The sequence below is a fragment of the Grus americana genome, chromosome 3 (genome assembly GCF_028858705.1).
Source record: "Grus americana isolate bGruAme1 chromosome 3, bGruAme1.mat, whole genome shotgun sequence".
NCBI classification, from domain to species: domain Eukaryota; kingdom Metazoa; phylum Chordata; class Aves; order Gruiformes; family Gruidae; genus Grus; species Grus americana.
In genome coordinates this window covers 100,781,954-100,809,626 of record NC_072854.1, presented here as the reverse complement: position 1 = coordinate 100,809,626, position 27,673 = coordinate 100,781,954, and the positions used below count along the sequence as shown (strand labels likewise).

The 27,673-nt window shown below is 46.9% G+C and overlaps 1 protein-coding gene across 8 annotated transcripts; it reads right to left on the bottom strand.

Annotated features, from left to right (window-relative positions):
• Window positions 1-532: 532 nt before the first annotated feature.
• TRAF5 (TNF receptor associated factor 5) lies at window positions 533-25,433 on the bottom strand. Of its 8 annotated transcripts, none has more exons than XM_054819536.1 (13): window positions 25,139-25,433; window positions 18,081-18,227; window positions 11,754-11,902; window positions 11,015-11,390; window positions 9,815-9,872; window positions 8,459-8,560; window positions 7,729-7,893; window positions 7,341-7,418; window positions 6,887-6,961; window positions 6,517-6,609; window positions 5,449-5,589; window positions 4,644-4,812; window positions 533-4,127 (listed from the first exon to the last, which is right to left on the bottom strand). In XM_054819536.1, the coding sequence occupies exons 4-13, from the start codon at window positions 11,227-11,229 to the stop codon at window positions 3,550-3,552; spliced, it is 1,674 nt and encodes a 557-aa protein (XP_054675511.1). In that variant the 5' UTR covers window positions 11,230-11,390; window positions 11,754-11,902; window positions 18,081-18,227; window positions 25,139-25,433; the 3' UTR covers window positions 533-3,549. The 8 variants fall into 8 exon arrangements, with proteins under 8 accessions (XP_054675511.1, XP_054675510.1, XP_054675514.1 ...); XM_054819535.1 differs by lacking the exon at window positions 25,139-25,433 and adding an exon at window positions 18,524-19,056; XM_054819539.1 differs by lacking the exon at window positions 25,139-25,433 and adding an exon at window positions 18,524-19,056 and having other exon boundaries at window positions 11,754-11,898.
• Window positions 25,434-27,673: the final 2,240 nt, after the last annotated feature.

Here is a 27,673-nt window from a genome sequence, read left to right as displayed (position 1 = left end):
GCCTGCCGTATTTACTGGGACGCCCCGTGGCACCGAGTGAGTGTTTGAGCTCTCACACAGGAACGGGAGTCAGATGCTAACATTTTTCCCAAGCTCATTTCCAACACTTTGGACTTAACCCCACCAAGCCTTCCATTCCCATTTTTAAAATACCATGTTCTCAAGCATCAAGTAACCATGGGATATGAAACAAGTCCTCTATTACTGGCCTGAACTGAAACAAATCCAACCTCAGCTGAACCCAAACCTGCTCCAAACAGAAATAATGTCCCGCTTTGATCCCCATGGATCCTCGGACCTCGTGGATCTTTGTCTGATCTAGCTTAGCTTAGAATTTACTGTACTTCTGTGTGCAGCTGCTTTACGATATTCAAGTATAAACCAAAGTATCTATGAAGCACGTTGCTTCTTAATCCAAAGCAGTGTTGGGTGGGGTTTTTTTGGTTTGTAAAAAAATATCCAGTACTCCACATCCTTCTAAAGTCTGCTTAAATTCAGCCAAAAGGAATATATGCCACACTCACTCCAGAAGGATGGTAAAATTATTTATTCTTACATTAGTTTACATATACAGTGATAACATTTGGCTAGAAAAATGCCCGTATCATAGTAAGACATATTTAAACAACTACAAACTGTCAATAAATACATTAAAAACATCCTGTATGCTGATGTAGAAATACCCTACGCTCTTTTGGTTATTTACCCAGTACACTATAATTGAAAAGTTTTTTTGGTGTTTTTCATGCAACATCAAAATTCTTCCCGACAATTCATGCTATATGACATTTTTTCTTTATTAGGAATGGGATGAAATTTAAAATCCTGTTTACAAGTAGTAAAAATTGCTGAAAATTTTAACATAAATCTCTCAATTGCTGTAATAAAAAGAACCAATTTAAAGAAGGTTGTCTTTAAAAAAAATAATTTTCTCAACTAATTCTTTATAAAACAGGCAGTATTTCAAAAGGGATGTTTCCTTCACCCAGGATGAATCATTTGTGCTTCAAAATTTTAGAAGGAATATTCGTGGCTAAAAGCTAAACCCAACTGGTAGATAGAGGAGCGATTGCAGTACAGACTGGCTAAAACCAAACATGCTTTCAGAATCTGCCCAGGAACACACTAAACACTTATCCACGTCACTATGCCATCACCTACTCTAACAATTAGAAATGGAGTTTTAATAATACTTAGCTCTTTTCATGCTCAAAATTCTTCACAAACATTTAAATAGTCCTAACACTTCTGCAAGTATTATTATCCCCATTTTACGCTTGGGGTGTTGGAGGTGGAGAGGGCTGGGAATTTGCCGGGATACAGACCGCATCCTTTCCCTCCTTGCCTCCCTTGATTCTGCGGGTTCTTTATCGCTTTCTGTATTTTACACTCAATGTACTGGAGAGTCCCAGGAAACATGGGTGGTACGTTTCCGTCAGTTAGTAGTGGTTATTATGCTAGTTGTGCCACTTTGAGAGTTACATGACAAATATTAAAGTAATAATCGACATGAAGTCCACGTCCGAGGCTTGGGATCGATGTCCTAGAATGCCACACCATTTTCAAACCAAGCTTGCTCTTTCTGTAACAAAGTGTTAGGGACATGACACCTAATTCTCTCTGTTGTACGGCCAAAATGAGTCTTAAAGTCAGTCATGGCCATACAAAAGAATAAAATCTGGCCCTTACCATCTGTCCCTGGGAACACAGAAAGCCCCTACAGTGGCCCAGTACATCCTAACATCGTACAACAAAAAGGACATCTAGATCAAAAGGAAGATTTTGGATGTGCTAACCCACCATAAGGTACAGATAACTAAGGTCTCTTCCCTCCCGCCCCTGAATTTTAAAATAGTTGTGTCTGAATTATGTCCTAGAAACTGTCTGGGAAAATAAATGCCTAGCAATGAGACAAAATACGGTATTTTGCCTTCCTCTTAGTATCGATCCCCGAATCGTATCGTTTCAGTTGATATCAACCTCCTGCACAGACAGGGCATTTTTGATTTTGCCACATTTGCCCTCTTGAATTTTCTACCTTATACCTTGCAGTCTGTGCCCAGTTTTGATTTTTATCCTGCCTAGTTTGCTCTTACTCTAAACCCAGCTTGGTTTCTTGCTGCCTCTTGACAAGCTCCAGGTTTGCTCTGCCGGTGGACTGCAGGAGCAATGGATAACGTTGCGGTGTTTCACTACCTGATCCGTGAGAGACGACAGACACAATATTCTGTCACTTGTACTAACAAAATGACCGAGTGTGCAAAATTACATCCCTCTTACAGGCACCCAAGAGGCTTTAGAAAGGCACATGGATTCTTTGTCACTTGTTCCTCAGTGCCTGATCTTGGTGGTTTTAGTGTGTCTCAATAAACCCCATAACAATGCACACATTGCCTTGGGGAGAACTTGGAATAAAAATGAAGATCTTCAGACGTACTTCATAGTTAGCCATCGTTACTCAGCAGCTGTATTGCTCTTTAACGAACACTACAGCTGCACTACCTGTGAGAACTGGGTTCTTACAGCAACCTCACTCCCTAATCCATTTTCCCCCTCCTTTCCCAAGCATCCAAATTTCTAGCAGAGGGGAACAGTGCATGTTACGTGGGTTTTTCCCCAAGCAGATATCCAAAGCTCTTCCTGCCTTCTGTAGAGCTGGTAGGCCAGAAAACATCTCTTTTTGTGCAGATGTTGGAGCAAAAGCACAGGATTTTTGCCTCCCTTCCTCCAGCAGCGCAGCCAAGAGCTGGCAGGCTGGCCGAGTACCCCGCTTCTGGCCGTGTCCTGAGAGGTGAGAAGCGCCTGCGGCTTCTTTTGATTTCAGGTGGGGACTGTGGATGTTTACCACCAACGGAAATCAGTCCCAAGGCACTAGGCAGGAACGGAAAGGAGATAACAAAGCTATTGTGACCTGGGGGTACTCTATACAGCTGACATATCAGGCTAGAAAAGTAAGAGGCATTGGCATCTTCCTCTGGGCTTTCTGGAAAAAGCAATAAAGCAAAAATAAAAGATGCAAGATCCCAGGCAAATGTTTTCCCTGCCTGCCTGCGGCCATTCTCCCAGCTTCAAAAATCCAGGAGATGGAGGGATCAGAATACATTGATTCAAATGTGCCAATGTTGAAATGTTTCCATTTCAGACAGGTGAAATGCAGTTGCACGCTCGGGCATGGCTTCAATTCTGTGTGAGGGACGGGAGCCCACAGGCCTGCTTGGGCTCCAGGGGGCTTACTGGAGGAGTTTCATCTCCAAACACCAGTCTGGTGGTGGGAGCCAGGCATTCCCACCAGCCTGGACTGGGCCAAGCCTGGATTGAATGCATGTTCGCATCAAACTGGACTTCTAGCTGCCTTAAAAATGCAGTCTTGAAGAAAAGGCTAAAAAAGGAAAGGCTGATGCTTTGGTGATTCATTATCTGTTACACGGTCCAAAAGCCTCAAAACATTATCAGTAGCTTGACTAGTGGCAATTCACAATTGCATGTCTGGTAGTTACCAAGAAAGCGTTTCTCAACGGTTAAAGCTGTCACATTGATTGGGCACGTTTTTCACAATTCCTCCAGATCGGTTAAATCCACAACCACTTTCAAAAACAGAGTGTCATCTCTGATGTAGGTGTTCTTTGTGTTCTCCAGGACCGTGTGTGGCACAAAGCGCGGACATCCGGAGGCAATGTTCATTTCTCCGTCCGGCCTTTTGAAACTGCTGCTATTGGGGTCAGCTCTAAAAACTTCCACGATGTGATTTTTTTTCCCGCTTTGGTCCAGAAGCATAAGCGTAACTTTTTGCTTGAAAGGCCACAGCAGCAGCGAGTCAAACTCCCCTCTCATCACTACGAAGTAGAGAGAGACGTGTGTTCCCTTTCCTGAGCCATCCCCGTTCAGGTAGGCTCTCGCACACAACCTGTACCCGCAGCGGCTGGTATAAAAGGGCTGGCTGAATATGGAGAGCACACGGCCTTCCACCGCTTCTTTTTTCTTCATCTTGTAGTCTGTGATTTTCCAGATTAATTTCCCATTGTAGCATGTGCCTTCCAAAAGCTTAAATCGTTCTTCGTTTTTATTGAGCTGTGCTTTGTGAATATTGATCTGGAGATCATGTTTGCTGGACTGACCTTCCAAAACAACTTGGGGTGGGGGGGAGGGTAGTGGGGTGGGAAAGAGAGAGAAACATTTGGTAAAATAAAACTGCTGGAGGGCTAGATACAAAACCAGACTCAAGCTGGCAAGACTGAACTACTCAAGCCTGAGTACAGGCTGCTAACTGGTGTTACTACACCTGTTAACTTTTTTTTTAATTGTAATTGCAGCTGGTAGGGGAATAAGGAAACCCAGTAACTACAGGCAAGATTTAATGCCAGACTATGGCTAGTACCACTGCCTCCATCACAGTGCACCAGCCTGACCAAGCCCAGCTCTCTGGTCCTGCAGCGTCCCAGGAATTCGGGAGACATTGTGGAGTAGGGGAAGGCAGGAGGGCACAGTGCGCACCACCACAGCTTGTTCTTAGAAAGCAAGAAGAAAGCCCTTTCTGGCTAATAGCTTCAAGTGACTGACTGCAGCACCAGAGCCTCTACTTCGCCATCGGTAAATCACAAAAAACCCCACGCCCGTGCAGAAAAGAAATGAAAATCCCAACACACCCAAGCGCTGATCGTATGTCTCCATCAGGGCAATCTTCTGTTTTACATTTTCAATTGTGTCAAACAGGGGTCGCAAGTCTAATTTACTTTGCTGCTGGTTTGCCATCTGTATTAGCTGCTTCACTTGTGATTCCAGGCGTGCAGACTTATCCAGGTGACTGGCCAGCGCCTTCCCAGTTCATGTCATTGCAAGAGGGCGGAAGCGGAGACAAGACACGTTCATAAAATAAGCCATTTCATTTCAAATAAGAAAAAGAAGCCCTTAGCATGTCAGCAATATCAACTGTATGGTGTATTTGAAAGTATTCTGCTGGCTTAGGAACATATCCAAATGCTCCTTCACAATTGATTTGGCCATCCAGGTTGGATGAGGCTTTGGGCAACGTGGTCTAGTGGAGGGTGTCCCTGCCTGTAGCAGGGGGGTTGGAACTAGATGATCTTTGAGGTCCCTTCCAACGCAAACCATTCTATGATTCTATGATTTAGTGACTGAGAAGCCATCCCTTACTCAGATCCATTTGTACTGCATCACTGCATTCAACTGATTATTCAAATTTACATTTGCCATGAGGATCTGGCCGTGAGGATTTATACAGTGCTTTTTGCCTAGATCAGATATCCAAACTTCTTTGTCGGTTAAAAGGAAAAGACAATACTGTATTGGGAAAAACCAAGAAGGGCTTGCAAAGTGTCTGGGAGACATTAATAGCAGGGCAATAACAAATACTAACAACTATTACTGGATAAACACATTCAAGGATACAAGAAAGCAATTGGCCAAAAAAAGATAAAGTTAATGTCTCACCTGCGTGCTTACCATCAAGTTGCTATTTTTACCAAACAGTTGCGTAAACTGTCTGAATTCTTTCTCACACTTTTTAATGGCCTCTGCTAGCTGCTGGATTTTAATCTCTTTACATTCCAGGCTCTTATACAGGTCAGATATCTACAGATGGAAAAACCAGTAAAAAATGCTAAGGCACACCAAAATATACAATGATCAAATTAAAACATATGTGACTATATAGGAGAAAGTGGAAAAGTTGACAATGCAAAGCCTCTAGCTTAGCTAGATATAGCACTACTTAATTCACAATTCGTGGATAAGCACTGACAGGAATGGAACATAAGGTAGTCATATTCTTTAATAGATCTGTGTGGCAACAAGTGCAAAGAGATGTGTATCTCTAATCCCCATCATGACGATCCACTTGGCTTTATAAGGGGATAATACATACTTACAAGCACACATGGGCATGTGTGGATTTTTTTCTTCCCCTCTACTGAGGTCTAACGAGTAAAAGAGATGAGTCAGTGAGGGATACTAACTCCAAACCCAAGCTGGAGCACTTTGGGGCACTTATTTTTAACATAAACAAGCAGCAGAGTAAGTCAACCATCAGTTTGGATGCATCCACCTTAGTAGGATTGGGCACGCACCCAGAAAAGATCGTGAGCGGAAACGTGCTTGTGACTCGCTCTGCACTACTCCGTGCTGCCTCTACAGAGGGAGTGACTTGGGCATCTAAAGGCTCCTTGTCAGAGCAATCTGACTGGCCTCTGAAACTTTAAAATGGTGTACTTCCAAACCTCGTATCCGCTGTAAGCAGAGACTGAAGGCAAATGATGTGAGCAACGGCAACGAGCCTCCCACCGTGCTTGGTGGAGAATATATGTGCCTGAGCACAGAGAGGTTTCCATCTAATTGACTGACTTCACTAGAAGAGCTTATTCTGACTTCTGAGATGTGCAAAGACGGTAAAAACAGTCCTTTAAAATGTAGCTGAGCTAAACCAGGCAACAAATGCAGAATCTCGTATCATCCTCCAACCAGCCAAGCACTGCTGAAGAGTGCTTGTTAAATACGATTTACCTGTTCTTCCAACCGGGAGTTCTTGTCTAAAATCTGCAGCATGTGTTCCCTCAGGGCACTGTTTTCATGTTCAGCAAGTTTCCCTCTTTTAACCTGAGTGAGGTAGAGGGGGAAGTGAAGGAATAAAATAATAATAAGATACACAGATTTTTGAAGCTGTTAGTAAAAAAATGTATTGACGCAAGCATTTAAAATGTCTCCTCTGTGCTTTGAAATGGGGGAATGGCAGTCCTGATTCTCTAGAACAGCATCTTAGCCAATACTAGAAATGGTTGTGAAAGAACAAAAATTGGTTATTTTGATTAATTACTCCGATTGGTTTGGGAGACAAATTCCACTCCCAGTACAAACAAGATCTATAAAACAGTACCTTTACAAGACAGCCGTACTGCTTATACGGGCAGTCCACTTCTGCCTCAGGACACACAGCATGGTGCTTTTCAATCTGCATGTATTAACAAAGAAACTTGCAATGAAATAAATGTTAAGGAACTTGCCGCACTGATCAAAATCTGAATGCCTGCATAAAGGGTGAATAAAGGCCAATGTCATGACACCACTGAGCACGTAAAGAAGAAAATGAGTATTCAGAGTCAATAAGCAAGCCAGATATTTTCTCCATGCTGCAAAATGCCAATGCTTTGCAGTGACCGAATACTTCGCTTGTAAGATGGGTCATAGATCACTTCTAGGACCAAAGAAAGAATATACTCAGAGCAATGTAGTTTTATTGGCATGGGCCGATGTGGTCTGCAACGTAATTTTCAGTTTTCATAAACGTGCGTGATCTGCTAAATCCCAGCATGTGAAAAAAACAATAGTACCTCCTTTTTCAGAATTATTTGTGAACAGTTTTGGAGACAAGGCACAGGATAGTCAGGACAGTCATTTTTCTCATGATTCTGGGGAAAAAGAAACAAAACAAGGCAATGGTTTGCATTTTTGTAGTGTAGCATACGTAGAGGAAGCTATTAATTCTGGCATGCAAAAAGTAATCCCAAACATACACGTGCAAGCCCCATATCACACTTGTTCATAAGAAAGCAGCAGTAATCGGTATTATTTAAAGCACATTTCTACTTTCTCCTTCAGCTACTCAGCCAAATTTTGTTTCAGTCGTCAAGCCCCATTGCAATGCTGGAAACTTTTCGTTCAGCAACATTAAGAGGAAACACGTGCTATGGATTCCCAGGGAATGGTTTATAATCTTACCTTTATGTTAATTAACACCACATATTTATTACAGTACTGACACATTTCTTCTCGAAATTTACAGTGCCGGCTCAAGTGCTCTTTCAAGTCTTTCCGAAGAATTTGATCACAGCATCCATCATTAGTGCATTGCACGCTTTCAAACAAACACTGCTGAAGATGCTCCTGCAACAGGCAACAGCAAATTAAACCCCACAGTGTTTCACTGCATCTGCAGGTGCCCAACAGACCCACAGAAACGTTCTGCAGTTTGGTAACAAACAAAACTCCAAACGCTCTTTCCTCCTTAAACTTTTTCCTTCTCCAACCTCAGAACTAAAGTGAACATGAAAATTTGGAGAGTCCTTTGTATGACTCCCACTTTTTATTCAGTTGATACCCCAAAAAAGGCCCAAATGGCCAGTATGTCTTGGCAACTTACCTCGAATCAACCATGACGTGGCGCCTAAGCATACAGAAGGTATGTATAGACGCTATGGATATACTAAAGCTACATAAAGCAAACGGTTCTTATTAAACAAATGACCTAAGACAAAGCTGGAACAAGCTAGCAGCCATAATATTTTGAGCTTAACATTTGTTACTTACAGTGTATAGCTAGTCATAATCTTTGTACTGAAACCACATTGCTACAATAGCTCTGAAGAAGACAGAAACACTGGAATTTAGCTTATAATAAATACACAGAGTTCGCATGAAAATAAAGGCTTCAAAATTTGATCAAACTAACCTGATATCGTCCCAGAATTATTTTTGAATTGCAGTCAGGAATGTTTTTGCAGAACACATGCAAGTTGAGAACTTCTCTTTTACAGCAGTTGTCTTTGAATACCTGTAAAGGAAACAAACCAGCCTTCATATTGCAGCCACACAGGATGTTATACAGAGTATAAAAGAGCAAAACATCGCAACAAATCTTTTAAGCACACAAGTGTAGACTCCATAATTGTGAGTATGGTTCTTGACAATTCCTATTGAAAATGTATACTAAAAATATGAATTAACTCTAATAAGCATAGGGGGTTTTCCCCACATAGTTATTCCACAGATGCTGATCCATCCCACAGCCAGCAGAATTAGTAGCTCAGCAGCTCCAAACCCGCTGCCAGAGCCCGCCTGTATCTAGAAGAAAGCAGCTGGAGGTAACGCGCCCCAAAGGCCAAACCTGCTCTGTGCGCGCTCCTCCGGTGTTTGAGCAGTGCAGAGCGCCTTTGGGATGGAGATGGTGCTGAGATATCCCTCCTATAGACTCTGAGAAACAGCACTGTTCCCAGTTGTGTATGCAGAAGCAAATTAAGCCCCCAGAGCAAACTTTCAGTCTTAATTAGAGATCTTCCTGTAACAAGCATTATAAAGCTGCTCACATTGCACCACTGCCATCAAAATTTGCACAGAGTAGAAGAAAGCGAGTGAAAAACGAAAATCACGTGGACAGTCTGATTACAATTTCCTATCAGGAGAAGGAGAGAAAGAGGAAAGAAACATTTGATTTTCACTGGAAAATTCATTCTGGCAGGACCAAGTACGTAGCATACTTGGCATATAAACAAGGACAAATGAATCCCTTACAAAAAAATCAGTAGCTTCCAAAACAAGAAGCCTGGACTTGTCTTTCCTTCTAAAAAGCTACCAAAAAGTAGATTAAGTCTGCAGGATTAATGAAATATAATGGAAATGGTTAAGGCAGCATATTATAACCAAGTGAAACCCAAGACAATCAAATAAACAAGATCCCCCAGCAAGATGGGGCATTAAAAAGGCAAGTCAATAAACTCTCTACTAAAAAAGACGTCTGACGGCTAGGGAAGATTTAACGCTTTGTGAAAATCTTTGACACTTTACTGGGAAAACAGAGGACTAAACCGAAATAACTTCAGAACATAAGGTATAAAATAAAGCTTTAGCTATACATTCGTACTGCCTTTCTGGGAGAGCATCACTGAATACCCCGCTTCCCTTAGCATCGTTTCAGAGACAAAAACTGCTCTGCCCCTGGGGACTTGCAGACCAAGAGCCACCTTGTTCTCAGCTGCCTTGCCTTTTCCATGCAGATGTTGACTGCTGAAGCAAAACTACAGCCACTTACCTCGTGCATTTTTATTGTTTCTTTGTCGACAGGACAGGTGGGTACTGCATTCAATTCTCTAGATCAAAAGAAGAGTCATGTTAATCCACAGAAAACTTAATTGATTTTATGAAATTGGGCTATGCTAGAACCTGACTCTGGCAGAGGTCAGTACTAGATACCATAAAACCCCAAAAAGTGCTTCAAAACCACTTTCATCTGGCAATGACACAGCCAAATTCTGCCCACAGCTCTAAGAGGGTATTAAGCTGCAACAGCAAATATGTAACAGAAAGCAGAGTTTGTCCTATGAGCGTTAATAAGATGGTTTTTAATTATGAGGACTTTGTCAGTCTCTGGCCATCTGCTGCTCACAAATGTCATCTCTGAAAAACTCCCATCGCGTGCATTAAACCCAGCCTTTGCCTTGCGCAAACAGCGCGCTCCTTCCTATGCCCGTAAAAGAAGATCTAACGGCTCCTGTCTTAAAAGGCTTCCAGAAGTCCTACGATAAAGGACAATAAAACACTTTTTGAGGCAGTGCAAAAAGCAGGCAACCCAGGGAGAGAAAGCAGCAAACACAAAGCATCTAAAATTCATAAAAGGTAAATGGAGACATCCATCCACACAACGGGGGTTCTCTGCAGCCTTCCCGGGCCAAATCCTGCCCTCAGGTGCACCAAACAGTACGTAATGAGTTTCCAGACAGGTCTGCAGGGTAAACTCATTTGTACCTGCAGGTAAATCCCAAGCAGATGGATGCCAGCAGCCTCGCGGTCCGACCGTAGTATCGGGTAATACTAACATCAGTTTTATAACTCCACTAACATCAAAGAAATCATACAGAAGCAAATGAAAACAGCTTAATCTAACCACCAGTGCCAACACCGTGAGACATTAATGGAACAAATTCACCTGAACGGCACAATACGAGACAGACAGAGACTGCCTCTCACGCAGTAGTGCTTGAGCTTACATCAAAAATTTCTTTACGCTGACTTCCCTGCAGTTGCCAGCACCGGGTAAGGTCTTGAAAGACACCTTTAAAACACTGAGCTCACAGTCATCGAGTTCAACAGAGTCTTTCCCTTGACTCCTTCAGCGTTTTATCAGATCAATGCTATCATTATGGCGCTCACTGCTGATTTACAGAAGGCGTTGAATTCTTTTTAGGAAGGGGAGGACGGGGAGCTTGTGGATGCAGAAGGGGTTTGCACTGACCTCAGAGAAAGAATGCACTGCTGGCAAAATCGGTGGCCGCATCCCGTCTGGTGGGGATTGCGAAGGACGAGGTGGCAGTAGGTGCACTTGTACCGTTCTTCTAAGGTTTCGACAAACTTGTAGTCGGCGTCAGGCTCAAAGTCCAGAGAGATGGCGCTGGCAGAGTTCTGGCGCGTGAAGATGCCCGAGAGACCCGCGGGTTCGTCACAGGCCATGGGAGCTGCACTGGGAACCAGGCGCAGGGAGAATCCCTTCAAATATTCACCGGCAGCGAGGCCGCCTCGCTACCCCTTGCAGCAGGCTGTGGCTGTCGCTCGCGGGGGGGCTGGCATCTGCAGCAGGGTGCGACAGATCTCCAGGGAAAATGTGGTGCCAGCTGTGGAAGAACAACAAAATGCTCAGTGAACCACGAAGCGATGGTTATGCGACAAGCACCAAAGCACACTTCTTCAGAAAAGAGTTTCACGATCTGAAAATTATTCCCCAGAATAAAGATATCTTATGTTTTTTTTAAATTTTCTCGAAGGAGCTCTTAGTCTCAAAAAAAGTACAAGTCACAGACAAGGTTGGGGAAAGCAGAGGCCAAGTCTTGGCCCCAGCATCCACCAGGAAAGACTACAGTTAACGTAGAGGCCACCCACATGACTTTATGAGTTCATTGCTCTGGTTCAAGCAAGAGATGGCTTTGTGGTTTACAGCAAGGAACATAAAAAAAAAAAAAGCAGCAAGGGGATTTTACCTTCAGTTTAGGTGTGACAGGAGTCAGAGCCTCTTAACTTGACATCTTTCTTTTCTCAGTTGATCACTCATTTATAGCAGTAAACTCTAATCCTGTTCTTTGAAAGTTTTACTTGTTTATGTGCAAGTTCTTGGCTATATTAATCCTACCTGAAAGAAATGTTGGAGGGGAAAAAAAAAAAAGGCAAAATTGCAATCAGAAGTGTGATCTAAGTTTTTTTCGCGACCTATCAAAGCTCATACACACCACAGAATACAGTCTTAGTTTTCTAATAGGAAAAATCAGCAACATTTGTTTCCAGCCCTAAGTCACAGACCTTGAGATTTTCCACTGGTCCCTCAATCTTGCAATACTTTTTCTGCAAGTAGCTGAAGACCTAGAACCACTCCGGTGTGGTGGGTTGACCCTGGCTGGGGGCCAGGTGCCCGCCAGAGCCGCTCTCTCACTCCCCTCATTCACTAAACAGGGGAGAAAAGGCATAACAAAATGCTTGCAGGTCGAGATAAGGACAGGGAGAGATCACTCACTAATTATCGTCACGAGCAAAACAGACCGAACTTAGAGAGGGAATTCATCTAATTTATTACTAGGCAAAACAGAGTAGAGGAATGAGAAATAAAATCAACTCTTAAAACACCTCCCCCCACCCCTCCCATCTTCCCGGGCTCAACTTCACTCCCGGCTTCAACCTTCCCCCCCTCAGCGGCACAGGGGGAAGGGGGAATGGGGGTTACGGTCAGTTCATCTCACGGTGTTTCTGCCGCTTCTTCATCCTCAGGGGGAGGACTCCTCTCATCGTTCCCCTGCTCCAGCATGGAGTCCCTCTCACGGGGTGCAGACCTTCAGGAGCAAACTGCTCCAGCGTGGGTCCCCCACGGGGTCACAAGTCCTGCCAGCAAACCTGCCCTGGCGTGGGCTCCCCTCTTCACGGGTCCACCGGTCCGGCCTGGAACTTGCTCCAGCGTGGGCTTCCCACGGGCCGCAGCCTCCTTCAGGTGCCTCCACCTGCTCCGGCGTGGGGTCCTCCACGGGCTGCAGGTGGAATCGCTACACCCCCTCATCCTTCCTCCATGGGCTGCAGGGGGACAGCCTGCTTCACCATGGCCTTCACCACGGGCTGCAGGGGGATCTCTGCTCTGGCACCTGGAGCTCCTCCTCCCCCTCCATCTGCACTGACCTTGGTGTCTGCAGAGTTTCTTACATCTTCTCACTCCTCTCTCCGGCTGCAAAAGCTCTCTCTCTAAGTGTTTTTCTTCTTCTTAAATATGTTATCACAGAGGCGCTGATTGGCTTGGCCTTGGCCAGCGGCGGGCCTGTCTTGGAGCCGGCTGGCATTGGCTCTATCAGACACAGGGGAAGCTTCTAGCAGCTTCTCGCAGAAGCCGCCCCTGTAGCCCCCCTGCTACCAAAACCTTGCCACGCAAACCCAACACATCCGGTTTTCATTTCTTGCGGCTTTGCATTCAGAAGATATTTTTTCCTTACAGGATGTGTACAAAAGCGCAACGCACCTGAGCTCTCAGATCGTTTCACAGGGGGAAGTGCTCAATTTTATCGCTGTGCTGCAGGAAGCTGCTTCTCCCCTGTGTGCATCACCCTCCCTGTCAGTCACTCGAGTCACTCTTACTGGCACCAGCACCTCTCCGAGAGCTCTGACTCAGCTCCGTAGGGTCACCAAGGGTACCTGCTGCTTTCCTAGGGAAGCAGGGCCAGCTCATCACCAGTAATAACCTTACGGTTGGCATTAAACCGTATGCCAACTACTGATATACTGCCCTACCTCCTTGCTGCAACGGATTCCTGGCCCACGAAAGCAGTGATTAGTATTGCGCTACGCAGAGCGTAAGCACTGCCACACGCCTCCTGGCCTTCGGAAAGCAACATCCATTTTCCTTGTTGTTGTAAAATCCCATACTGGGCAAGGAAATTCTGTCGCCAGGTAAAGTACCTGTTTCAAAATCAAGCCAAAGCACTTAACCAGTGAAAGCGTATTTCACAACAAACATTTACGTGCCTCTTACTCAGCACGCTTGTTCTGGGCTGTACGCGGTATTTACCTGCCCAGCTTGTGAGAGCCTCCCTGCCCTCCACCAGGCTGAATGTCAGACTTACCCCAGCACAACTCATGTTGGTAACCCATAGGAACGTGAGCCCTAATCATATTCCAGGCATAAAGACTTATTATTCCAACTGGAGTTTGCAAATTACCCTGTTCGCTCCCTCCAAATGAACAGCCTTCTGCTTCAGACCAGAAATGATTGTCCATGTTGGTTCTTGGTTCTCTGACGCTTAATAAAGAGCGATTTTATTTTCCTCACGTCAACCAGAGATGCCAAAATGCAGCCCGAGGTATTACTAGCCTCGTGCCTGGGCTGCCTCCGTAGCAGACGCCAGCAGCAGAGCGTGCCTGCTGCTTCAAAGGCAGACGGAGAGCTGCCACCTTAACTTCCACAGCACAGACTACCTGCAGGACAAATTTCCTACAAATTCATTCTGTCGTTGGTTGGTGAGAACCCCGAAACACGTTTCCTTCCTCTCTCTTACTACTGCTCTCTCCCACTTATGTGGCATCCAATTTCCCGAGTCCTGTTACACTCCAGGAGTTATATCATCTGATGGCATGGTTTAGCAAGTTAATGCTGCACTGTGTAAAAACATGTAAAAAACCACCACCGCCACCACCACAACAATCTATGTTTTACCCACTTTTGCTTTTAAGGGTCTACCTTAAGTCATGAAGTAGTTCCAGCTGGGGTGAACAATGTTACAAACGTTACGAAGAAACATTAAGAAGAAGCATTAAGAAGAAACACAGTCACCAGCCCAAAATCCCATCCCGAAACTCCTTCAGAGCTCTCGCTGCTAATCAAATCAAGCACATTCATTCCCATCTCTTTCTGCAAGGAGCACTCCGCTGTGGTGCAACGTCCTCCAGCTCTCTTGCCGAAATGAGAACTTTTATCTCCTTAAACACCTTCATAACGCACTGATATCCCCAACCCAGATCCCATTCCTGAAAAAGGAGGCTCTCGGTATCTCCAGGAAAGCGTCTCCTCCACCTCAGCCTCGCTCAGGAGCACGTTGCACAGCTGAGGGCACCTCGGGGCGCAGGGAAGAGCACTTCAGGCAACGGGCGAGCCTGCCTGCTCCCGGGGCAGAACGCAAACCTCCGGGTGCCCAGAAGACTGGGGACGGTTGCCGCCGCTGCCAGCCTTGCGGGGGGTTTGCAGCTGTTTTGCTGGAGGAAAGGGGCTGCCTCAGGAGAAGGCCTGTGGATGGCGATGCTTCGCCCAAGCTGGAGAGGTGCCCGTGGGAATCAGCGGGGGAGACAGGCTCAGAGGAGCCGAGAAAGGGCAGCCCTGTGCCAAACCTACCGCCGGCCAGCGCTCGGCGGGATGGGATCCAAACCATCGCCGGAGGCGTGTAACTCCCAGCCCAGCACCCACGGGTGACTCAGGGCAGATTGCAGAAGCTCTTCTTCCACTTCTGGCCTCCCGCGCCTGTGCTCTCTGAACTGAAACCAAAGGGAAATCGTCAGGGAAAAAAGTTTTTTTTTATGACAGCCAGAGCACGCCGATGGTTAACTGAATCAATTTCCTGCTTACGCTAATGTCTGGCCTGCGTAGGAGACGAGGTACGCTTTCACTTCTGCCTGTTCACAGCTAAGAGCAACGGGAAGGCATCCTTTCTTTGTGTACACTGCGATTTTTCAGCACGTGTGTCAACTGTAATGCTGTTTTAAAATATTAGAGAGCGGCGGACTCATGCTGCATAATGATGCTCTTGTGGCAGATGCACAATGCAGGTGGCAAAGGGATATTCATTGTGACAGCACGCGCGTGAAAACCCCCCATCTATGGACACGGAAAATCTACACCCCCCCCCAAAAAAAAAAAAAAAAGGATTTCCATATACTGAGATAAAGAGAATTCATTCTGACCGCACATAGAAAAGCACTTTGAATCACTAGCAGCTAAGCCTGAGCCCTGCAAACAGCTACCCAAGAGTGGGAGCTCAATGGCGGCACAGCACAAAACTCCCAGCTGCACCCTCCTGCCGTTTCAGCACCCCAGCCCTGCCTGCACCGACAGCAGCGCACACGAAACGCTTCTGGAACAACTCTTTCTATAACTGCGTTGTACGCAGATGCTTTAACCTCACTAGAAAGAATCCAAGGGGGAGAATTTTCGTAATAAAAATAAACTTTCTTAAATGTGGGCTATCCTGTTTTAACTACCACCACCCCAAACTGAGCCCAAACGTTTTCCATTGAAATGCTCCACACTTAGTATATCTTACCGTTTAGAAACTGAGTAAGAGACAAGCAAAACATGATAATAAGGAGAAAAATCAGCATGGACTTACAATAATATAGCCATTATGATAACATTTGCAAAGCCACCTTCAAACAGTTCCCCTCCGGCAGTGCTGCTGCCTATCTACACCGCCGGCAGTCAAGATGGAGAGAAGTGGTGCGCAACACCGACATCACATTGAACTGCTGTGGACAGGTTAACTTGTCTCAGCCACGAAAACATACTTACTGCACACAGGGAAAAACATCCCTATAATGTGGTGGTTCTTTTTAAAGAGAATATGTTTTTCATGTTTTCTCTCTTGTTATCACAGATTTGGTGATCACGCATGGACAAGAAGACGGGACCCTTGGTCCTGCTGCCCAGCAAATAGGGGCTGAGAGCATGGCTTCTCTCGGGTCACCATGTGATGGGAGGGTAACGCTCGGCTCCCCTCCAGAATTGGGGGATTGTTCAGTAAAAAGCACTGTGATCGCTTCCTTACGTACCATGCCTCCATGAAACACATATAAGAGGCATGGAAAAAACTTATATACCTATATTCCTACAATCCTGGTTCTAGTTCAGCTCCATTCCTTTGCCCTTAGGGACTTGGTAAGGACAAGTCTTAAAAGATGCCCTGTCCCTCCCTCTGAAAATTATTTACCTTTTATCGCATGTCAGAACTGGAAGCCTGTCTTAGTCATGATGGGGAAAGTTTTGTCAAATTCGACATACGTTAGAGGTCTAAGATCAATTCATTTCATTGGGAGCTGACAGGGAGAAATATGATGGAGGGGAACATATATTGCATTAAAATGATCCTCTCCGAGCTGCCTTATAAACCAGGTAGATTAGCTGCCTCCAGAATTTTTTAATTAAAATAACAAAGTTATATGGTGAACTATTAAAATACGGTCCTTCACAAAAGCTCTGCATTTTGGCGACAAGAAACGTATGCCCCAACTCTTAACATACAGAGCGGAACGGGTGACAGAGTCTGCTAAAGAATGACTGTAAATACCTACACACTTTAAAATACATATTTAAGATACGGCAGTTTATATGGAGTCATGTGAAAACAGCAGGTGATGACACCTAACATCACTGTGGGATCATCTAAGCCAGAAAGGGTTAAAACATTTTGACTGCTGACAATGAAACGCACTTGCAGAGTGCCCGCGGTGGAGAAGGACCCCGGCTGCACCATCTGTGCCCCCCCAGCCCAGGGGGAAAGGATGCCCTGTTGCACCAACGCAGACCCACCACTGAGATGCCGGGCTCGCTCCTACTTCACCTGGCAGCAAGTCAGCCTCGGGAGCTGCTCTGCTGTTGTCCTAGTCGCTTAAAAACCACGGTGCAGTGACCAGCTGGTACCCAGGAGAGATTATTTCTAACAGTCATAATTTCCTATTGGATTTGTGCCTGAGGCCCCACAGGGGATGTTGCTGCAGAGGACAACAGAACAAATTTGTCTTCTTTTCTATACAGACAATATTACCCAATTCAAATTCCAGCACTACCTTATTCTCAAAGCACAGTAAAACCTTACTAAGCAAGCATCGATTTGCTAATCTCCATAGGCAAATTTTCACTAGGCAGAGTAAGATGGTAGGGCTTCCTTTGCATAGAGTTACAGTCAAGCATTACAATAAATTCCCATAAGACTAGACTTCATTGGGTTTTTTAAGGCATAGATTACAACACAGATAGCATTTAAAAAAAAATATTTAAGCCAATACGCTCTTACAACTAACAAAGTGTGTCTGGCACTGAAGTAGATTTGATTTTATGGACACCTTGCTTGTTTGCTACATCTGCTGTTTTCCCTGGATCTCTTAATCATTCATTAATTTATTTTATATTATCCAGAAAACTCTTTACATCTAATCAACACAATATTATTACAGTAATACGGAAAAATTTTGTCTTAAAATAATCTCATTCACGGCTGGAAAATAATTTTATTCCCAGCACTTCTGTAACGTTTTACCGCCAACAGAAATTTTAGTTAGAAGGCACCGCCACTCACCTCTACGACACCCCAGCACCCCGGCACCACTTTGCCGATTCAAGGGGTGAACTCGGTTCCTGAGACGTTTCGGGGTCTGCAGCCTTCCCCTAACGCAGCCCCGCGCCGCTCACACCCCCGTGTGCCACAGCTCACGCCTGAAAAGCCCTTCAGAGATGAGAAATAATTCTAACAACGGTAGGTTCCTGCCGGCATTAACAAGACACGTTTCGGTAAAGCCGTACCTGAAAACTGTAGCTGGTCCTCAATGGGGAGAAAATGAGAGAGAGAGAGCAAGAGAGAGAGTGCGCCAGTGTAAGCTTTGTGGTTAAAACAACAGTACGAGCATTTTAAAACAGCAAGGGAGTGGAAATCCCCCAGCGTAGCTTTGAAAAGATCACATCTAAAAACGTTTCAAAACTGTTAGGAGAAAAGGCAAGCCATTGAAAAGTATTTTCTCTTACTGCGTTGATGTAGGGACTGCAGATTTTACCAGCTGGAGCAACACAAGGTCACCAAGAACTTTTCTTCGAGTTTTTGTCCGAGACACAGAGGAGTTTTCGCCTTTCACAAAAGTGGCAAGTGATGTAACCACAGAAAAAATACACGGGCAGCAGGAAACACGTAAGGATGTAAGGAAAACCCAGGTCCAACCCTGCAAATCCCTCCACAGTAGCCCTGGCGAGCCCGGGGGGACCCGCTCGCTGCAGGAAGCGAAGGGACGGCTCACGGAGGAAACGGCACCGGCTGGGGCACAGCGACTGCATCAACTCACACCACAGGCTGCACGGGCATTTCGCATTTACACCAGAACTCTCCGACTGAGATAAAATCCATTTTAAGAAAATACTCGTTTATATTTGGAGTTTTAATAATTTAAGTGGACATAAGCCCTAATGATTTTGTAGCCTGCACTTAATTGTGCACACAGGATTCCTGGCGGCTTTCATCTCCACTGACTCAGAGAGTGTGTGTGTCTGTGTGTCTGTCTGTGTGTCTGTGAGCCTCCTTCCCCAGCGCAGCACGTGCTGCCCTTGCGGCAGTGCCACAGGCTCCATCTCTAACCCCACTCTTTCCTTGTTCTCCTCTGCCCCCTCCCTTGGCTTTCTAGTCTCTTTTTTTTTTTGCCCCTCCCCTAAAGTAAAGTATCTTATTTTCTATAAAAGCAATAATTTTTAGGTCTCCTGTTATTTAAAGTACTAGTTTTCCAAAGAAAGCTTCTATTCAACTTGTAGTTAATGCCACACATACCCTCTTTAGCCTTTTCCCTTTAAACAGCTTGCTCCCGGGGCATTTCTAACCTGGTGCAGTTTCCATCTCCCCTCTCCCAGGAGGCATCTCAACCTACTGCGTGTTTTCCTGAGCCTTCCCCGAAGGTCTGGCACAGACAAGTCATTGCTGAAGTCGGTGGCAAAGGGAAAGGCATCGATTCGAAGCCACGCTGCTTCTTTATGGGATCAATTAAATTGATCCAAGTTGGATTTCTTGATGCAGCCTAAGCTCAACTTCTACAGTCGAGCTTTTCAAACCAGAAGATATTCTTTCGTCCTTGCCATGAACTCATGTCCTCAGAGTGCATCCTGGTCAAGCTGTCGGCAACCTCTGCACAGGTTGACCTCAGAACAGCAGAGCTGCTCGTACGTGGGCTTGCCTTGAACCTGGCAGCTCTGGAGGCACGAGGGATCTGGCCGGTTTCGTGGGGAGAAGGCAGCGCTGCAGAAGCGTAGTGCTCTGCGAGCGTGGCTCCAGGAAGCGCCATCTGCTTCTGGGAAGCTTTGGGGAAAACCCCAAATGGAGAAGTTGAGTAGGAGCAGGAGCTTAATTTTAAACAATTTCACTCTGCAGATGAGTAGAGAGCATTAGGCCGGTGTTACTGTTGGTGGGCAGCCCTCGATCTCCTCCAGCGCCAACTGCGGTCCTGAAACCCTGACCAAGCTTCAAGCAGGCTCAAGGGGATGAAGGTGAGTGAAAGGACAGACAGCAACAGCATTTAGGAAACAGTGAAGAAAGAGAGAAACAAAAACAACATAAAGAAACAAAAGCGACTGAAAAGAGGTTACAGTAAGGGACGGAGAGCAAGACAACTAATGGGTTGTTTCGGGTTTGTTTTATTCTTTTAGTGTATTTTAACCCAAGTGGCATCCTCACTTTTCCTAACAAACAATAGGCCATTACGCATTTTGCAGAACTAGGTTTTAGGGGCTTTTAAGTTTACGTCTCCTTCCCTGCCCCAAGGGGACGCGCTATCCAGGACTTCAGTTGCTTCGACCATTCAGTTGGTTTGGCCATGAATACCTACTCAAGGCATAAGACAGTCTTGGTTGTAATTTTCCATGCCCCTGGCCCTTTGACTTAGTCTAAATTAAGAACTTAATCAGCATGTATATGGAAACCTATGAATCAACTCAATGGTTATTCGTCTGAATTACTAGGATGAACTCAACCTTTGGTGAGGCCACACCTTTCCTCTGACGCATTCCCTTAGGTCCAGGGATTCCCCCCGCTGCGGCCTCAGGAATTCATGAGCTCAGTGGATTTTTTCTCTAATGCGCATATGTATTTGATGACATATGGACACACGTTTTTCTAGTCACAGTCCTCACTGAAAGGTAACTGCTAAGTCAAAACCCAAATGCTATCGGGGTCCCCATGAACTTGCTGTTGGGAAAGCAGTGACAGAAAAGATTGTCACCATGTTCTTTTCCTAAAAAGACCAGGGAGAAGGATGTGTTCCTAAGAAGTCCTTCCCATGAGATCAAACAGGACCGGCTGGAGACTTACGGAGGTACAAACTGAGGTGGCGCTTTCACGCAGCCCCTTCTCTAAATCCAGCCTGCAGTTGAAAACCGCTGCCGCCTGTCCGTGCACGCTGCCGCAGCCAGGCACAGCAAGCCCTGCCGCTGCCACCGGCCTGGACGAGTGCGGGAGCAAGGCGCAGGGACCTGCGGTGGGCAGAACCATCCCTTTTGGCATCAGGCGAGATGCCGCGTAGGAAGGATACTAACACGCTGTGGGTGGCATCCAACCCCGCTCTCGCTGTCGGCACCGGTTTTAGCCTTATTGCTCCTAGCAGTGAACAACGTCACTGGTTTTAGCGGCCTCAAGGTGCATCTCAGGCGTCACCAAGGAGCACGTTCATAATTCCCCAGTAAAAGACTGCCATGACACAAGGGTTTATGTTGATGACGGTGACACAGACAAATGGGCAAGATTTTTTTCTTTGCAGATAGCGCCCAGTAGCCTTCCATGATATCTTTCATTGAATACGTGACCTGGCAACTGTTTGTCCCTGCTGTCGCTAAGGCAATGTTAAGAAACTAACCCCTTGATTTTTGCTTCTTTCGTAGTTAGTAAGGGCCGCATTCCAATTTCAAGTGCACGGATATAGCGGACAAGACTGAAAACCGTTTGACTTAGCACAGGTCTGAGCATCGTGTGCCTCGCAGCGACTACTTCAGGAAAAACTGCTTTGCAGATTGTTCCTCTCCTTGAGGTTTGGTTAGTCACTGGGTGGCTTTGTGCAATAACAACAATAAAAAAAAAACCTTTTACATTTCGATATTATCTTCTGCAAAATAAGCACACAGCAACACATCCTTAGAGACTCCCTGTATGCAAATGCCAGTATGTTACATACAAAAACTTGCTTCATCAGTCCCCCTCGCAGAGACAAGCATGCTTAACTACAGAGCACTCCGGGTAGTCCCATATTAAAACCACTGTGGTTTAGAGCACAGACATTTTCTCACACACTTATTTATTTGTTGCAAGGCCGAGCTGGGGAGACCATGGAAATTTTTGCAACATTTTTATTAACAATGTGCATGACTCAAGTTTTCTCACCTTCCTGAGCCCAGCCACGCACCGGGGTAAAGAGGTTAGCTTCTCTCCTGGGCTGAGGGAAGAGGGTGGAACAACTGCACGTTGCAACCCAAGCTAGCGCAGATAAGGGAATGACGACTAACAGCGTGAATATTAACTCCTCGCGGTCATTCGCCAAGAAACTTGGACAGAAAAGGTCCAGAAAGCAAAAGAAGAGGTTCTGAAATCCCCACCACCATCCCCTCGGGCTGGCGTGCTGCTCCGGGCAGGCCGCTAACCGCCGCTGAGAACCGCACGTCTGCGAGATGAAAGAAACTCCCTGTATCACTGCAGCCACCACAAACTGCTCTCAAGAAGATCAAGGACCCCAAGAAATGTTATAACTCCTACAGATTCCCTGGAAAGCCAGAGAGAGGAACACCTCTCCATAGTCAGTTATTTATTGATGATAAATAGCATCTATTTATGTAAAAACAAAGGGTTTGGGCAAAGAATTGGAGAAGACAGAGGGCTACAGGTTAGCTTAAAGACAGGCCACAAATAAAGCCTGGGAGATCAAGCACCCTACAAGGCCGCAGCTGCCCACCGAAGGGACGTGGCAAAGTGACCCAAACTATACGCAGCGCAGACCGAAGAGCTCCTGAGCCGGCCCACAGCTCTGCGCTTTGATGGCTATGCAAAAACTATGCTCCTGTCTTAGCGAGACTGATTAGGGAGCCCGAGGGGTGAAATAAAGAGCTGTCTGGTTTCTGCTCTTTGCACTCATTTGAAATGCCTTTTGTCAAAGTCTCCAACAGCAGCTTTCCAGCTTTAAAATCTTTTCCCTTCCCGGATGTCATTTCTCATCCTCTCTAAACTCCGCAATTACTCCTTTGGCTCAACCTCCCGTGCCCTCCACAGTTTCTGTGAGTGCCACAAGCTTTTCTTTCTTCCTTCCTGATGTTACTCTGAATCTTATCTCAGCAGCTTACATGTCTTCAGCCAAAGTTTCCTGCCAACTACTCACAGACGTGCCCTATTGCCACAGACCACCTTCCTGCAGAAGCTGAGCTCTCAGCCTCTCCTCCAGCATCTGGGCCATGGATGACTACCAGCTCGGGGGTAGCCAGCTCCCCCCCCCCTTTCCCCAACAGGCCTTCTTCTGCACAGCCCCTCGGTGTCCAAACCCGACACAGCCAGCCCGTATTCCACTTGGGTCCATAACCTTCATCTCTCTCTCTCAGGCTTAAAGCATTAGAGCTTCACAATGTCTCACCAACTTGTCCTGCTTCATATGTCTGTATGACGCTATTTCTTGTCCACTTACACAAATAAAACTCTTTGTCCATCATCATCATCATCATTATCTTCTGGTTTTCCAAATGCTCGTTTCTCTTAAAATGCAATCTTTTACTTATTTACTCACCCAGGGTGCTGCCGCAGGGATCATTTTTCAAAGCCACAGCTAAAACCACATCACCTCTCTGTCTGTCCCTCCACTTCCTCACTGGACCAAAACCTCTTGACTTTCAAAGCCTGTTCTAATCTCCCTCCACTTGCCTCTGCATCACCTCCGGTGGTTTGAAAGGGCTGGTTTCATCTCACGATGATACCAGGCTCCCCTGCCTTCTTGTTACGTATTTGAGCAAACGCATACTGGGAGGGCAGATTTTTTTTGGTGGGATATTAGCCAGATTTTCTACTTCAAATCTCTTCTGTCAGATCTCCTTTGCCAATCAGCTGGGAACAACTGCCTTCTGATAAGCTGTGACCACCAACTATCACACCGGCCCGGAGGGTCCCACTGTCTCCTATCGCTCTTGGACATAGGCGCATCCCTCCCTCCCTCCTCGAGCTATAAATCCCCTTCAGCCAAGGGCTGTGATTTTGCCCTCAGCTCATGCAGCTCCCGGCACACCGGGGTCCTCATCCACGACAAACACATCCCCACGTGACAAAAGTAAAAAAGATAATCAAGGCTAACAGCAAAGGAAGTTACTCTGGGTGGGTTTAGGACAAGCGTAACACACAACCACCACGGCTGGCACTAAGATCAAAAGCAACAATGCAACGCAGTCCTCAGACGAAACAAGATGAAGCGCAATACCAGCCAGGCCCGTACTCCTGCACGGGAGTGTCCCGGAGCCCCTCAATTTTACGTTCATCGTTAAATCCGCGTGCTCTGTGTAGAATCAGCTGGGGCGGTTTAAAAATACGACCACGGTACTGCTGCCAGTCTGGAGACATGCCTGACCTGAATACACCCAGCTATTTTTAGTGCATCGCTGCACTCCTTTCAGCCATCCCATATTTATAAAACGGAAGTTATGAGGAAAGTTGTTCTTGGCTGGCACCGGGAAGGCGCAGCCAAGCTAACAATAGGCAAAGCAATTCAAGAAGCGTAACAATAGGAGCTCTCCATTTTTCCTTCTAAATCTTAAGAGTGTTGAAAGTATTTAGTGAAAGCCTAGTGCCTCAGTGCGCTCCCGGAGCGCTGGGAATGAGGGGAAAGTCAGAGGGCTGGCTGGGTCTCACGGCACACACACAGAGGGGAAATTCCCTCCCCCCGGCAGAACGCAATTAACACCAGCGGGGATACTTGTTACGGTTCCCTGCCATTTAAAAAGATGAGAGCCGCCGCAAAGGCGTTCGTCCAAGCAGTCGCTGCTTCTTTGTTTCCTCCTCAGCTTCCAAAATTTCAGCCCTGCCGGCCCGGGAGGCATGCACCGGGCCTACACCTCCCTACGGCACCGCCGGGGGAAGGCGGCGTCGGTGCATCCCTCCCTGAAAGGAGAGGGGAGCTCCCGCTGCCAGCCCGCGCCGGAGCCCGCCAGGCAGGGGCTGGGCTCAGCTCTGGAGACCGGAGGAAACCCCCAGCGCCATGAGAGAGGGGCTCTTCCACACCAGCGCACAACTCCCGGGGGGCACCAAGTTCACGTTTTCTACACGAGCATCCTTTTTATGCGAGAAAAAGCGCCGCAAAAAGAAAAGCGCCGCGCAGACTTCCCCCCGCCCTGACCCGAGGGGGCGGGAAGGCAGCCTTCAGAGAGGGTGTCACCCACCGCCCGGGGCCTCCCGCCACCCGGGGCCGCGCCCGGCCAGCCCCCACCGCCACCGCCCCGCGCAGCCCCGGCCCCGCTCCCCGACACACCCCCGGCCTCGGCGGCGGCACCTGCCGGGCCCGACCCCGACCCCGGCCCCCGGCGTGACCCCCGCACCCGCGGCACGGCCACGGCACCGCCTGCTCCGTGCTCCCCCCCTCCCCCGCCCCGCCGCACCTGCGCCGGCGCTCGCTGCCCTCCGGGCGGGGGCCGTGGCGGGGCCGCGGTGGCCGCCGCCGCCGCCGGCGGGGCGCGGGAGGTGCGGGGCCGCCCCTGGCTGCGCGGGGCGCGGCTCCGTGCGGGGGGGCGCGGCGAGGAAGCGCTAGTGCCGCCGCCCCCGGCTGCCGCCGCCGCCCCCGCGGGCGGGAGCTGCTTTCGGTTTCATGGCAACCCCCGGGCGGGGAGACCCCGGCGGCGGGGCGGCCCCGCCCGCAGGGCCGGGGGACAGCACCGCGCCGCTCCGGAGGCCGGCGGCGTTCCCGGGTTGGAAAGGAAGCGGCGGTGTTCCCCCTGCGTCCTCGGAAACGGCACCGCCGCTTAGCTTGAACGTAAGACCGGAGCTCCGGGCCGCCGTGGTGCAGGAAGGCTCCCCGGCAGCCCCCCCCCGCCCTTCGCCGCCCGCGCGGAGTTCACCACGGGGCTCCGCAGCCTCCCAAACGCTCCGGAAGGTTTGATAAAGCCAGGACACAAGTCCTCCGCAGGCTGCGGAGTTGGTTTTCCAGGAAGGGCTAATGAGAGTCCGTGGCGAGGAGCAGCGCTGTGTTGGCAGGGAGCAGCAGACCTCACCCGCTCCTCCTTTGGGAGATACACCCTACTCGCATCTCTGCCTGCATACCTGCAATAGTTACTCTTTTTTATTATTTACATCTACGGTACTGAAAATGGCAAAACAAACCCATGGTAAATACACAAAGAACACAGACATTAGCCATTACCACATTCCAGTATTATTTGCTAATTACTCAAGGCATACCGAAGGACTTTTTACAACACATCCGTCCTCCAGCCAACAGTAGGGCCACAATTGTTTCACCGCTCGCTCCCCATCACCTACTGCAGCACTTTGTTCTCTCTTTCGCATTAAACCGCCTCTAGAAAAGCCAGTCCCTAAGGAAAACACCATACTAGCACATGCACAAAAGCACTAAGGCTGACGAAAAAGAAACGATTGGGCTGTGTGATCCAGGTTGTCTTAAGATGAGCTCTAAAAATAATAGTAATAAAATGGTTTCAGGAAGACTCTTCTTTTGCTGATATGACTCAGACTTGCCACTCCCCAGGGCGTCAGTCCATATTGCATTGATTCTGGGAGTCCAGCAAAGGCCTGGAGGCTGTTACTACGATAGAGCCCCCCTCTTGCAAAAATTGAGGACTTTTTTTTTTTTTTCCTCTTAGCTTTTAGGATTATCCTGATTAGTCTGGGTACTACTTACCCAGGAAGTTCACAGGAACATCAGGCATTATATTTCTGTAAGTAAATATTTATAAACGTAATTGAATAGTTTCTTTAGAGATGGGATCAGGTTCCCAAGATGGACATTTGCTGCACTTATGATCCTCCTACTGCAGAACATTAGAATTCCCCAGAACGGAGCTTTGTGGTGACAAAGACTTATCAAAAGGATCACCCAATATCGGGGTGCAGGCATTACTTTTAAAATCACAGTGGGCATAGCAGGAGGCCTGATTTGCATTAAGACAAATTAATATCCCTGAAGCAGCAGTAGAGATCGCAATCCCCGAATCTCAGCACTTCCTTTTATGCCAGTCCAAGGGAAAAACTTCCAAGTCAGTAACAGCAACGAGGATTTATTTTGCCACTATAATTATTTCAGTATACAAAACTACACTGAAAAAGAGCTTTAAGATTAAAGAATAATTGATGCAATGCAAAGTCGCAGCCTTCACTGGTGAAAAAGAAGTTCTACCTTAGTATCAATTTTAAGGATGTCCGTTATAAAAAACAAGCCAGTTGCTTATTAAATAGTCCAGATACCATTGCCTGCATATTTTGCCTCTCCTCCCTACCCGACTAGAGATTTTTGATGCCTAATTCATCAGTAACAGACTGTAAGTGGTGTTAAAGAGTTTGTTTGCCTTTTAGATCTCACATACAGCTTCCTGTGATCTTAAAGCAGATGTCTGTTGCGACGGTGCCTGCTTTTAACCTGCTCAGAGAAAGGCAAACTCTGAGGTTTAGCTGTTTCAACCTCAGGAAAAGCTGGAGGGTCACCACATTTATTAAAGCTACCGAGTTGCATTCAGCACAATTTACAGTGCACCATTTTGCACTGGAGCTGTGGCAGCTGCTAACTCCTCTCCGGCTTCCTTTGCATTTTTAAACGCATCTCTGAGCAAACAATTTCGAGGTGTTTGTCTTTGCCCTGACTTAGCTTTTGCTAGACGCCCACATTTCAGCCTCCCATCAGCTGTAACTTCAGCCTGTTCTTTTGCCAGCAAGAGGCACAATTTGTTCTAGTGACCTTCACCCTAAACTCTTCCCTAAACTCTGCAGTTCTGCTCTATTCATACAAACTCCCACATATATAAGCTACTGGTTTGTGTTCCATTTTCTATAAACTACGAAGTTTCCAGAATCAACACTGTATGATTTAAGAAAAAATCCCAACAAAATACCTAAGGACAGAGGTAACTATAATTCCTTTTGCTCACGATCAACTGCAAGACAAATTAAACTGCTTTACTATGATG

What these genes read in the sequence shown, in the direction of transcription:
- TRAF5 (XM_054819536.1), bottom strand. Translation starts at nt 11,229, where the DNA reads ATGGCCTGTGACGAACCCGCGGGTCTCTCGGGCATCTTCACGCGCCAG. An exon ending in ACTCCCGGTTGGAAGAACAG is followed by an intron (nt 5,590 to 6,516) that starts GTAAATCGTATT and finishes TTCCATCTGTAG; the next exon opens with ATATCTGACCTGTATAAGAG. An exon ending in ACTTGATGGTAAGCACGCAG is followed by an intron (nt 4,813 to 5,448) that starts GTGAGACATTAA and finishes TGAACTGGGAAG; the next exon opens with GCGCTGGCCAGTCACCTGGA.